This window comes from Budorcas taxicolor, chromosome 15, assembly GCF_023091745.1.
Source record: "Budorcas taxicolor isolate Tak-1 chromosome 15, Takin1.1, whole genome shotgun sequence".
Lineage (NCBI taxonomy): Eukaryota > Metazoa > Chordata > Mammalia > Artiodactyla > Bovidae > Budorcas > Budorcas taxicolor.
In genome coordinates this window covers 47,801,303-47,815,194 of record NC_068924.1, presented here as the reverse complement: position 1 = coordinate 47,815,194, position 13,892 = coordinate 47,801,303, and the positions used below count along the sequence as shown (strand labels likewise).

At 37.0% G+C, this 13,892-nt stretch overlaps 1 protein-coding gene across 1 annotated transcript; it reads right to left on the bottom strand.

Annotated features, from left to right (window-relative positions):
• Nucleotides 1-12,941: 12,941 nt before the first annotated feature.
• Nucleotides 12,942-13,892, bottom strand: LOC128060801 (olfactory receptor 51V1-like). The gene has a single exon (XM_052653175.1). The coding sequence runs from the start codon at nt 13,890-13,892 to the stop codon at nt 12,942-12,944; it is 951 nt and encodes a 316-aa protein (XP_052509135.1).

Sequence of the window (13,892 nt, the reverse complement as noted above, 5' to 3'; positions counted from 1 at the left end):
TAGCATTAAGATTTGAGTAAATCAGATTATGTTAAAACCTTGTTTCACTGTTTTTGTTCAGGACATTGTCAGACCATGGACATTTTAGAGTCTGTGTAATAATGAGTTTTGTTACAAGTTTAAAGCAAAGAAATTCAATAGCTAATTTCAAATTTATGTTAACATAGATAAGCAGGAGAACTGAAGACACAGCCCACCCACACACACTAAAAAAAATGAAAAAATAAATCTCAAATCAACTTATCAGGGTTTTAGTTTATTCTCCTATAATATGACCTCTGTAAATCAGAGAAAATAGTACTCACGTACTTAGCATCCTGATGTATTAGCTGAGCATTTGGGCTCTAAGTTCAAGTCTGGAATTTCAGATGTATGGCCTTGGCAGAGTGCATTTACTCTTTCTGGAATTTTGTACACTTATCTTTATAATAGTCTCAAAATATTGTGAAACTTATAAGGTTGTTAAAATTATTAAGTAAATTGATTTATATAAAGCTTCTATAATACTGCATAGCATGTAATGAAGATGAAGGAAGGTTGTCTGTTGTTACTATTACCAGTTATACTACTGTAATCAGTCTGCATCCTACATACACTGGACCTGCAGGACAGAGAAAGGAATCTCCTTTATATTTCCTCCTTATGTGTAATACACATTGGTCAGTCGTCTCCAGCTCCACGACCCCATGGACTGTAACCTACCAGGCTCCTTTGGCCATGGGATTCTCTAGGAAAGAATACTGGATTGGATTGCTATGCCCTCCCCAAAGGGATCTTCCTGACCCAGGGATTGAGCCCCCCTCTGATATCTCCTGCACTGATCAGAGGGTTCTTTACCACTAGTGCCACTTGGGAAGCCCATATTTCCTCTTTCCTAAGTATAATTTCAGGCATTATGGGACATAATGATTTTAGGTGATCTTGAGGCATCAAGCTATTTTAATTTTTCACTCTGGAGACAGGAGAAAAATTTACCAGAGGTAGAAATTTACAGATTATTAGCATGTGTGTGTGCTAAGTTGCTTCAGTTGTGCCTGACTCTGCGACCCTATAGACTCTAGCTCACCAGGCTCCTCTGTCCATGGGTATTCTCCAGGCAAGAAAACTGGAGTGGGTTGCCATGCCCTCCTCCAGGGGATCTACCCTACCCATGGATCCAGCCCGTGTCTCTGTCTCCTGCATTTGCAGGTGGGTTCCTTACCACTAACACCATACATTAGTAAAAGCACTGGAATGAATCAAAAATCTGCATCTGCTCCTCAAATGAATGTCAAAGCTCCTCTTGATCATTTTATAATCATACTATAGACTGCATTTATTTTACCATAGTGGTAATAATTATTACTCTTACTAGCAACAGTAAAAGGTATTCATCAGGGAAGAAAAGAAACAGTGAGATGTCTGAGAACATAAATGATTTATAAAATAATAAATAATAAAGAATATTTTACATGTTCACTTGTACAAGTAATAATGAAAACTCTTGAACATGTTAATGTCTTCACAGCATTGATGACAAAAATGAAAACTAGAAATATAAATGTACAGGCTGAATGTATTGCAATACATTTTAAAATTTTGGTATAATTATTAGTGAATATGTTACTACAAAATGCTAATATGGAAATAAGCTTAAAACATTTTAAAGAGTAATTACAGGTTGCAGAACAATACATATCAGATGATCTTAAGTAAGGGAATGTACACCCATATATTAATGTATGGAATCTTACACACAAGTGTATTTGCATAGAAATTCTGGTAGAATATATAGAATTCTCCTGATAGTGTGTATATTTTTAAAAGAACATTTAAATTAAACTAATTATAAATAATTAAATTATATCTACTGATTCCTGTACAAGATGAGATATTTAGCATTAGCATGACTTTATATTATTCTACCTCCCCTGCAGCTATCCCTATTATTTTCTTAATTGCTTAAGTATCCAGAATTTATATTTAATTACTTTAATTGTCTCTTGAAATTATTCTTTGTTTTTTACTCTGATGGAGGATATTCTGAGCATTTTTGTAGTAGGATTTTTATGTAAGTAAAAATAGAATTTCTATTTTATTTTACAACTTAGCAGTGAGGAAAAGAAATCTAAGTTTATCATGACTTCCAGATTTTTATATGATTACTGATTAATTGTATTGTTTTGGATTCTTTCTGTATTTACTATTTTGCTTAAATTCTGTGCTGTTTCCCCTAGATATTGAAAGAAAAAAAGAGTATACAGAAGTGATTTTGGCAATTTTTGTTTCCCATACATGTATAAACATCAAATTTTTAAAATAGTTTAAGCTTATTAAGTATATTATACTCAGAAAAGCTTTCAATTCTTTCTCTTCTGTAGAAGAAAAACTCTGTAAGTTCTATCTTTAAAGTTCATTTTTAAACTTTTAAAATCATAATGTGAGTGTATTCATGTACAATCAACTATAGTGATTGTGAACTCTTATATTTTCATAAATGCTAGTTGGCCTAAATATTGCTTTAGGATTTGAAATTTGATTCATTGTTCTGTTGATACCTGTTGACAAAGGATAACTTTATTATTTTATTGCTGGATATCACACATATCTCCTTGAAATTTACAAGAATGAGAGTATGAACTGACTTTTTAAAAGATTAATATAACTTACAAACTTAATCAAAATTATCAGGAAATAGAAAATATACAATTACAAAATAAAAATTAACTTCATTATATTTAATAACTAAGACAAATGAGAAAACCCCTTGCTATGTACAAACTACTGAAGCTTATTTTGAAAGAAATAGATAACCTGAGTACTCTCATAACTACTTGAGAAATTGTAGTGTGAAACCTTGCAAGAAGGAATTTTCCAGACCCAGATGAATTTGCTAGATGAATACGACCAAACATTTAGAAGGAAAATAATATGGATTTCATAAAAACTTTTATCAGAAAATGGTAAAGGATAGAGCCCATCTCAAATTATTTAATAAGAGCAGCTCTATGCTGCTATATAATTGAGAGTATGCAAGATAAAGAAATCACTACAATATTTTTATAAAGAAAATCCCCTCTCTTTCCACAGATATTTGTTTTTCCCTCAGCTGTCTATATTTAAAGCCACACTAATCCTGGGATCTTTTTCTTCTGTGGATCAGCATCATGGAGCATTCCCATATTTACAATTCTTGGACATGCCTTCCTTTGGAGTTAAGTACCTCACAAGCTCTGTTCACCTCCTCATACATTAGTTCACAAATTTAAGTTCTAGCCATGTCAGTCTTACACAGTGATAGCAAGTACCTTTTCACAGGGGCTTATTGGAAAAGACTCTGATGCTGGGCAAGATTGAAGGCAAGAAGAGAAGGGGATGACAGAGGATGAGATGGTTGGATGGCATCACCAACTCAATGGACATGAGTTTGAGCAAGCTCTGGGAATTGGTGATGGACAGGGAGGTCTGGTGTGCTGCAGTCCATGGTGTCTCAGAAAGTCAGACATGACTGAGTGACTGAAATGAATTGAACTTTCAAGTGGTGATAGTGGTAAAGAATCCCCCAGTCAAAAGTCTGTTCTATACATCTGTGTCTTTTTTGCTGTCTTGCATACAGGGTTATCATTACCATCTTTCTAAATTCCCTATATATGTGTTAGTATGCTGTATTGGTGTTTTTCTTTCTGGCTTACTTCACTCTGTATAATAGGCTCCAGTTTCATCCACCTCATTAGAATTGATTCAAATGTATTGTTTTTAATGGCTGAGTAATACTCCATTGTGTATATGTACCACAGCTTTCTTATCCATTCATCTGCTGATGAACATCTAGGTTGCTCCCATGTCCTGGCTATTATAAACAATGATTGGGAACTCATGTACACTTGTGGCAGATTCATGTTGATGTATGGTAAAACCAATACATTATTGTAAAATAAAGTGAAAAAAAAAGAATCCCCCAGTCAATGCAGGACATGCAAAAGAAGTGTACTGGATCTCTGGGTCAGGAAGATCCCTTGGAAGAGGTCATGGCAACCCACTCCAGTATTCTTGCCTGGAGAATGCCCATGGATAGAGGACCCTGGTGAGCTAGAGTCCATAAGGTCACAAAGAGTTGGATACAACTGAAGCAACTCAGCAGGCACAAACTCCAAGATCTCATAAATATCAGTATTTTTGAAGATTAAAAGAAACAGATAAAGCATGGGTCACTGTCTAATACTGTGTATTTGGCACAGTGTGACTCTGGTTGTTCTCTTTAAATTGATAATAGCCCACAGGAACTCTTTAGCAACCTCCAGGTTATAGAGAAGCTAAAAAAATCTGAAAATATGCTGGTCCTGGTAAGATAATAAGAGTAAAAAGAGAAGTAAATGTATTTTAATTATAATGTAGGACCAGGTTGAAGAAACAGACTACTAGTTACAAAGGCAATAATTCTAAAGAGCTATTCTAATATCCAACCACATATTTTTAAAAACAATGGGGTTGGGATTGTTTGCAAAATTGCCTTGAAGCCATAGACACAGAGAGGGCTGTGAGAACTAATGATGCAATGAGAGAATCAATGAGGCCTCAGAGTGGATCCAGCAAGTGCAACGATTTACCATTCCAAGAGGAAAGCACCAGCCCTATAAAATTCAGCAAGAGTTTAGAAAAAATAAAAGTTCTTCACAGAGACAAGGCCAGTTAATGTGCTCTGGACCTATGTGTCTTTTTGCAGGAGCTAATGACTAAGAATCATCTCTTTTCCTTGCTAAGGAGTCTTAATGCAACATTTAAAAAAATTCCTAGATATCTGAATATCATGTTACTTAAAATGAACTTTAGAATGTGCATCTGGGTAATTTACTAGCAGTCAAGCTTTGAGACTCAGTACTTTCACTGCTGAGTCAGGGAATTAAGTTAATTAATTAATTAACTCCTGGTCAGGGAATTAAGATCCTGCCACAAGCAGCATAGAGTGAAAAAATAAATTAATTAGTACATCTGATAAAAGAATGTGTATCTGACATATTAGGCAGAAACTGAAGAAATGTATATCACAAAGTGAAGTGAAGAAGTGAAATGAAGTCGCTCAGTCGTGTCCAACTCTTTGCGACCCCAGGGGCTGTAGCCTACCAGGCTCCTCTGTCCATGGAATTTTCCAGGCAATAGTCCTGGAGTGGATTGCCATTTCCTTTTCCAGGGGATCTTCCCAACCCAGGGATCGAACCCGGGTTTCCCACATTGTAGACAGACGCTTTACTGTCTGAGTCACCGAAAGAAACTCTTAATAAAGGAGTCAGGAAAGTGTAATTGTGATTAGCAATTATAACTTAAAATAGTGCAGAGAATATATAGAATCATAGTAAAACTTAAGAATGAGAAAGAATAAGGGTTTAAATACTGTTATTAAGAGTGAAGTTAAAAAAAATAAAAGTGCAGTCATTTTCACGCAATTAATTGGAATTGCTAGTTTGAAGCATTAGGACACAGTGTAGGCTTGTGACTAAAGAGGACAATCTCTGGAGTCAGATTTCTAATAATCAAATCTTGGTTCCATTGCTTCTAGGTATAAAATCTTAGGGAGCTTATTTTGTAAGTGTGGATATTTTGTTAAATTGAGGAAATATTAAGGCACTTATAACAATATCTGGAACGCAATAAGTGTCCAGTAAATGTCAATAGGGACTAACAGAGTTTTGCCAAGAGAACGTACTGGTCATAATAAATACACTCTTCCAACAATGCAAGAGACAGTTCTACACATGGACTTCACCAGATGGTCAATATCAAAATCAGATTGATTGTATTATTTACAGCCAATAGGAGAGGTTCTCTACAGTGAGCAAAAACAAGATCAAGAGCTGACTGTCGCTCAGCTCATGAACACCTTATTGCCAAATTCAGACTCAAAATAAAGAAAGTAGGGAATTAGACCATTCAGGTATGACCTAAATAAAATCTTTTATGATTATATACTGGAAGTGACAAATAGATTCAAGGGATTAGATCTGATAGACAGAGTGCCTGAACAATTATGAACAGAGGTTTGTAACATTGTACAGGAGATGGTGATCAAAACCATCCCCAAGAAAAAGAATGCAAAAAGGAAAAATGGTTCTCTGAGGAGTCCCTACAAACAGCTGAGAAAAGAAGAGAAGCTAAAGGCAAAGGAGAAAAGGAAAGATATATCTGAATGCAGAGTTTCAAAGAATAGCAAGGAGAGATAAGAAAGCCTTCCTAAGTGATCAATGCGAAGAAGTAGAGGAGAACAATAGAATGGGAAAGACTAGAGATCCCTTCAAGAAAATTAGAGACACCAAGGGATCATTTCATGCAAAGATGGGCATAATAAGAAACAGAAAAGATATGGACCTAACAGAAGCAGAAGATATTAAGAAGAGGGGGCAAGGATACACAGAAGAACTATACAAAAAAGATATTCATGATCTAAATAACCATGATGGTGTGATCACTCACCTAGGGTCAGACATCCTGGAGTCTGAGCACAAGTAGGCCTTAGGAAATATCACCAGAACCAAAACTATTGGAGGTGATGGAATTCCAGTTGAGCTATTTCAAATCCTAAAAGGTGATGCTGTAAGTGCTGCATTCAATATGCCAGCAAATTTGGAAAACTCAGCAGTGGCCACAGGACAGGTCAGTTTTCATTCCTGTCTCAAAGAAAAGCGATGCCAAAGAATGTTCAAACTACCACACAATTGTGGTGGACTCTCAAGCTAGCAACATAAAGCTCAAAATTCACCAAACTAGGCTTCAACAGTATGTGAAACGAGAATTTCCAGATGTTCAAGCTGGATTTAGAAAAGGCAGAGGAACCAGAGATCAAGTTGCCAAAATCTGTTGGATCATAGAGAAAGCAGGAGAATTCCAGAAAAACATCTACTTCTGCTTCATTGACTACACTGAAGCCTTTGACTATGTGGATCACAACAAACTGAAAAATTCTGAAAGAGATGGGAATACCAGACCACCTTACCTGCCTCCTGAGAAATCTATGTGCGCATTCAGTTCAGTTCAGTCACTCAGTCGTGTCTGACTCTTTGCGACCCCAAGAACTGTAGCACGCCAGGCCTCCCTGTCCATCACCTACTCCTGGAGTTCACTCAGACTCACATCCATTGAGTCCATGATGCCATCCAGCCATCTCATCCTCTGTTGTCCCCTTCTCCTCCTGCCCCCAATCCATCCCAGCATCAGAGTCTTTTCCAATGAGTCAACTCTTCGCATGAGGTGGCCAAAGTACTGGAGTTTCAGCTTTAGCATCATTCCTTCCAAAGAAATCCCAGGGTTGATCTCCTTCACAATGGACTGGTTGGATCTCCTTGCAGTCCGAGGGACTCTCAAGAGTCTTCTCCAACACCACAGTTCAAAAGCATCAATTCTTCGGTGCTCAGCCTTCTTCACAGTCCAACTCTCACATCCATACATGACCACAGGGAAAACCATAGCCTTGACTAGACAGACCTTAGTCGGCAAAGTAATGTCTCTGCTTTTGAATATGCTATCTAGGTTGGTCATAACTTTTCTTCCCAGGAGTAAGTGTCTTTTAATTTCATGGCTGCAGTCAACATCTGCAGTGATTGTGGAGCCAAAAAAAATAAAGTCTGACACTGTTTCCACTGTTTCTCCATTTATTTCCCATGAAGTGATGGGACCAGATGCCATGATCTTCATTTTCTTAATGCTGAGATTTAAGCCAACTTTTTCCCTCTCCTCTTTCACTTTCCTCAAGAGGCTTTTTAGTTCCTCTTCCCTTTCTGCCATAAGGGTGGTGTCATCTGCATATCTGAGGTTCTTGATATTTCTCCCAGCAATCTTGATTTCAGCTTGTGCTTCTTCCAGCCCAGCATTTCTCATGGTGTACTCTGCATATAAGGTAAATAAGCAGGGTGACAATATACAGCCTTGAAGTACTCCTTTTCCTATTTGGAACCAGTCTGTTGTTCCATGTCCAGTTCTAACTGTTGCTTCCTGACCTGCATACAGATTTCTCAAGAGGCAGGTCAAGTGGTCTGGTATTCCCATCTCTCTCAGAATTTTCCACAGTTTATTGTGATCCACACAGTCAAAGGCTTTGGCATAGTCAATAAAGCACAAATAGATGTTTTTCTGGAACTCTCTTGCTTTTTCCATGATCCAGCGGATGTTGGCAATTTGATCTCTGGTTCCTCTGCCTTTTCTAAAACCAGCTTGAACATCAGGAAGTTCACAGTTCATGTATTGCTGAAGCCTGGCTTGGAGCATTAAGAAACAAAATTAGAAGTGGACACGGAACAACAGACTGGTTCTCAATTGGGGAAAGGAGTACGTCAAGGCTGTATATTGTCACCCTGGTTATTTAACTTATTTGCAGAATACATCATGTGAAATGCCACGCTGGATGAAACACAAGCTGGAATCAAGATTGCAGAGAGAAATATCAGTAACCTCAGATATGCAGATGATATCACCTTTATGGCGGAAAGCAAAGAGCCTCTTGATGAAAGTGAAAGAGAAGAGTGAAAAAACTGGCTTAAAACTCAACATTCAAAAAAACTAAGATCATGGCATTTGGTCCCATCTGTACATGACAAACAGATAGGGAAACAATGGAAACAGTGAGAGACATTATTTTCTTGGGCTCCAAAATCACTGCAGATGGTGACTGCAGCCATGAAATTAAAAGATGCTTGTTCTTTGAAAAAAAAGCTATGACAAACCTAGACAGCATATTAAAAAACAGAGACATTAGTTTACCGACAAAGGTCCATGTAGTCACAGCTATGGTTTTTCCAGTAGTAATGTATGGATGTGAGAGTTGGACTATAAAGAAAGCTGAGGGCTGAAGAATTGATGCTTTTGAACTGTAGTGTTGGAGAAGACTCTTGAGAGTCCATTGGACTTCAGGGAGATCCAAGCAGTCCATCCTAAAGGAAATCAGTCCTGAATATTTATTGAAGGACTGATGCTGAAGCTGATGCTCAAGTACTTTGGCCACCTGATGCAAAGAACTAACTTATTAGAAAAGATCCTGATGCTGGGAAAGATTAAAGGCCAGAGGGGAAGGGGACACCAGAGGATGAGATGGTTGGATGGCATCACTGACTCGATGGACATGAGTTTGAGCAAGTTCTGAGAGTTAGTGACAGACAGGGAAGCCCTCATGCTGCAGTCCATGGGGTCACAAAGAGTCAGACCCAACTGCGTGACTGAACTGAACTGAAGGGTCAATAATCACTTACAAATATAATAGTAAAATTTAGTTTGCACTTTTGCAGTGTCATGTTGGTGTTGGGACTTGATTCAAATATAGTACTGTGGAAAAAAATGTTTAACTTATGCCAAAAATGTATTAGCATTATTTTATCACAAGTAGAATTTGCTAAAATTCAGATATATTATCGTAAGAAAATAATTAGTTGAAACCATTCAGAGTATGTATATATATGTGTGTATGTATATATTTGTGTATATATGTGTGTGCATATATATATATATAATATTCTGCCTTTTGGATATTATTGATTTTTCTTTTCTTTCACTAGCATCTTACTATTATCAACTACTTCTGTTAGAGGGTACCAGCTAGAACAAAGACAGAAAGTAAAGAGTTTGGGATGTAGAGGAAATTTCTTTTAGATATTAAAACAAAAGAAGAGTAATGGAACCCCTTTCAGCACAAGCTGGAGAAGAGAAACACACATAAGCAAAGAGAATTGAAAAGATATAATCTTTAAGGTCTCAGGTTCAGCTGCATTCTTTGGCACTCATTTACAGTGTCAGGGCATGAGAAGCTAGAAACCCAGTGTGTTTTGAGGGAAAAGTTAAAAGCGGAAGGATATTAATAACCTACTACTTGTTTATCTCCTGAGGGAGATTTCCATGCAAACTATCTCATGCCATCATCAGAGAGCAGCATTAGGGTAAAAATTAGCACATGGTATATTCAGTGAGGGAACCAGTTTCTTGCTCTTCCACAATGCAGCACATGGATCTAGGTGTTCTTTACAGCATTGTGGGGGACACAAAAATCATGGTGAATGCTGACTAGCAGAGTTGTCAAGGGAACTATTATGCCTAGGAAAAAATGATTCTGTAACCAAAGGTTAAAAAAAAAAGAAACCAAAAACTTAGAGTCAGGGAAATAAGAGGAAATGTGTCAGTTTTCAGGGTTTGTAGACTAAGAGCCATTTACAGTTGGATTACTAACTAGATTGAAGAGAAAATCAGTCAAAATGCAATAGAGGGTGAGAAAAATCCGCATTCCATACAGACATACAGAGTGAGGAAGTAAGATAAGATTCATTTAGCAAGGGTCTGCCAAGTGTTACAGACTTAGAAAAGAGGCCTATCCAGTTCTTGAGTGCAGGGCCATGTCAGCTTCTCCTTTAATGTAGTGATGAGGGGTTTGTAGAGAAGTGACAGTTAGTGGCAGAGACCTGTGAAAGAAAGAAATTTCCTGGCAGAGAATATCAGTTTCTAATTGACAGAAAATATGACACAACAGCAAATATATTTTTTAAACTCAAAAACTTTAATTCACATTTTAAGTGGAAGAACCATTGGCTCTCTGAGAGCAGATAAGACTAAAAATAAACTAAACTCATCACACGTTATTATTTGAGTATAAAATATAAAACCTTTTACATTAGAATTTTATATATCATAATACTGGCTGATGAAAGAATGGCCTACTAAATGATTGTTTCAAGTGCTAATGCATTTGAAAACTTATATTTACAGCAACACACAATTTAAAATTTTTAATTCACACCATGAACACCACCAACAATAAAAACAAATAGAATGATGGGGAGATAACTGCAATGTAAAACGGTACAGTAATGGCAGTGGTAAAAGTGCTGTGAAACTAAAGTGCCCCACAATTATTTTCTACTTTTTAAAAATCCCTTTACTTCAATTTCCTCATCTGCAAAATTAACTGATTATGATTTACCCATGGACTGGCTCTAAAGATCAACAGTGAGAATCATTACTGTGTCCTTCCACAGTGCCTGGCATATAATAGGAATCTGATAAATATAAGCTAATTATTATTTTATGACCATTATACTTGTTATTGTGATGATTAAAAATAAACTCTAACAATATTAGGGAGTCGCTTTTAAAATTGCATGGTGTAGCTGTTTATAACTGCTTCATTCAAAATCAAAACTATAAAATGCTAACCCAATCAATTAATGAATAGTTTTCCCTATGTAGTACAATGGAATAAAACTCAAATATAAAAATGAGCTGTGGATGCAGGCAACAACTGCAAGGTGAATCTCAAAAGTATTATTGCAAGTGAAAGGATCTGGACAAAAAGATTGCATTACTTATGATTCAATTTACGGGATCTTCTCTAAAAGCTTCTTCCCAGGTGGCTCAGTGGTAAAGAAAGAATCTGTCTGCCAATTCAGGAGACACAGAAGATGAGGGTTTAATCCCTGGTCAGGAAGATTTCCTGGAGTAGGAAATGAACCCACTCCAGTACTCTTGCCAGGATCATCCCATGGACAGAGCAGCCTGGTATGCTACAGTCTATGGGGTTACAAAAGAGCTAGACACAATTGAGCACACAAGTAGGGGCTCTCTTAAAAGCAAAACCTACGATAGAAATTAGTTTGGAGGCAGTGGAGAATTGGGGGCTGTGGGAGAAGAGTGACTGCAAAGAGATAAAAGGCACTTGTGGGGTGATGAAAATATTCCATATCTTGATTGATTGTGGTGGTGATTTCATGACTGTAAATATTTTTGAGAATTTATCAGATGGTGCATGTACATCTAAACAGAGTGAACTACTATTTGAAAGTATGCATTAACAAAACATGCCCTAAACTTATCAAGTAGATTATATAAATATCCTTGCAACAATAATGTTTTAAGGAAATTTACACATACCAAGAGTCCAAATGTGTGCATTATTTTGCTATCCATGATTTATTTGTGGTTTTGCTCACTTTTATTTTATAAAAGTTTTATGATGGTTGTGGAACCATTTAACAAACTTCATGTTGAAAAGTACAGAGGGGAGATAGGAAAGAAAGATTTTTCATGTGATTTGAAAATAAAACAGAGAATATATTCAATCACATCACCTGCTACCACCTAAAATTTGATGTATCATTTAATCTTTGTGTTTTTTAAACTACAAATCATATATGTATTAGAAAATAGCATCTACCACAGAGTCTTGATGGGGAGATAAATTAGAAACATTTTTCTTTGATCACAGTAACATTCTCTCCTCATTGGATTTAAATGATCTATGGGTTCATAGGAAACATTTTCAAATGGTTTTCAAGTGGAGTAGCTATTTGCTATTGTTCCTTGGATTAAGAAAATAAAACAAATCGCAAACATCTATTTTTTTTTCTACTCTGGCAGTTACTGATTGTCTCTATCTCCAGTTCAGTAGGGTGAGAGTGAGGAAGATTGGCTGATGGGCAAAGAGTATCAAGATTAATACTGGCTTGCTTATTTCATTGCTTTTTAAATTTATTCAAAAAGGTCAAATTCTCTATTATGCTTATTTAGTTACATTGCCATGGGACTAAATTGGGAAAATGGGTAGACAATAAACAAGAATGTAGTTTAGAGTAGGGAGAATTGGAGTAAAATAATTTTTGGTCCTTAAGTAATTACTTGGGGGATTTTAACTAGCAAAATGTACCTTTTTATAATGAATGACTCCCAAACTGACCATAGTGAGATGAATTTTAATAGCTAATCTGCCTCAGACCTTATTATGATTCAGAAGCTATTATATATGTATTTTCAGATATTCAAAAATCATTGACAGCATAACTCATGTCAATTTCACTAATATGATAGTTTCAAGGAAAATGTAGATAAGAGTGTAAAATGGAAAGCCTCATTCAAATGAAAGTCATTAAACATATTTTAATTATTCACTGACTCTTACCCTTTTGAACTCCTTTGCTGACTTTTAAATGCATTCACATTTGATATTAAGACTTACATTTTTTCAAGTAAAACAGTCTCTGGACTCTTCTTCGTATTTGCTGGGTCTTGATACTATAAATAATGGGATTCATCAAGGGTGGGAAAAGGATATAGACATTGCCCATGAGAACATGAACCCAGGGTGAGAGGTGTCTGCCAAAACGATGAACCATGGTCAGACCAATGATTGGGATGTAGAAAACCAAAACAGCACAGATGTGAGATACACAGGTCTGCAAAGACTTGATTCTCTCTTCTCGTGATGCAATTGCTAAGACTGCATGCAAGATCATGATATAGGAGATAATGATGAGCACTGCATCCAACAACAAGTTGCTGATCACCAGGGCCAGACCATAGATGCTATTGAAGTGGATGTCTGAACAGGCCATTCGAATTAAGTCTTGGTGCAGGCAGAAAGAGTGAGAAAGGATGTGGGGGTGACAATAATTTAAGAACTTTAGGCGAATAATGACTGGAGGTATGAGCATAGAACTCCTACATAAGATTGCCACTCCAATCTTCATGATTTTGTCATTAGTTAGGATGGAGGAATAGCGTAATGGGTTGCAAATGGCAATATAGCGGTCAAAAGCCATAGTAAGGAGGACAGAGGACTCCATGAAGGACAGACCATGGATGAAATAGGACTGGGCAATGCAGGAATCCAGGCTGATCTCTTGAATGACCCCCCATAAGATTCCCAGCACTGTGTGCACGGTGGACAGCCCCACACACAGGTCAGTGAGGGCCAGCATGGCCAGGAAGTAGAACATGGGCTGGTGCAGACTCGGCTCAGTCCTGATCACGTGGAGCACCATGCAGTTCCCCAGGAAAACCATAGCATAAATGGAGGCAAAAGGGACGGAGAGCCAGAGATAGTCAACTTCTAAGCCAGGAAAACCAGTGAGAGTAAATCTGGAACTATTGAAGTTGAAGATAGAGGTAGCAGACAT

Coding starts and splice junctions, on each gene's coding strand:
- LOC128060801 (XM_052653175.1), bottom strand. CDS start 13,892: ATGTCTGCTACCTCTATCTTCAACTTCAATAGTTCCAGATTTACTCTC.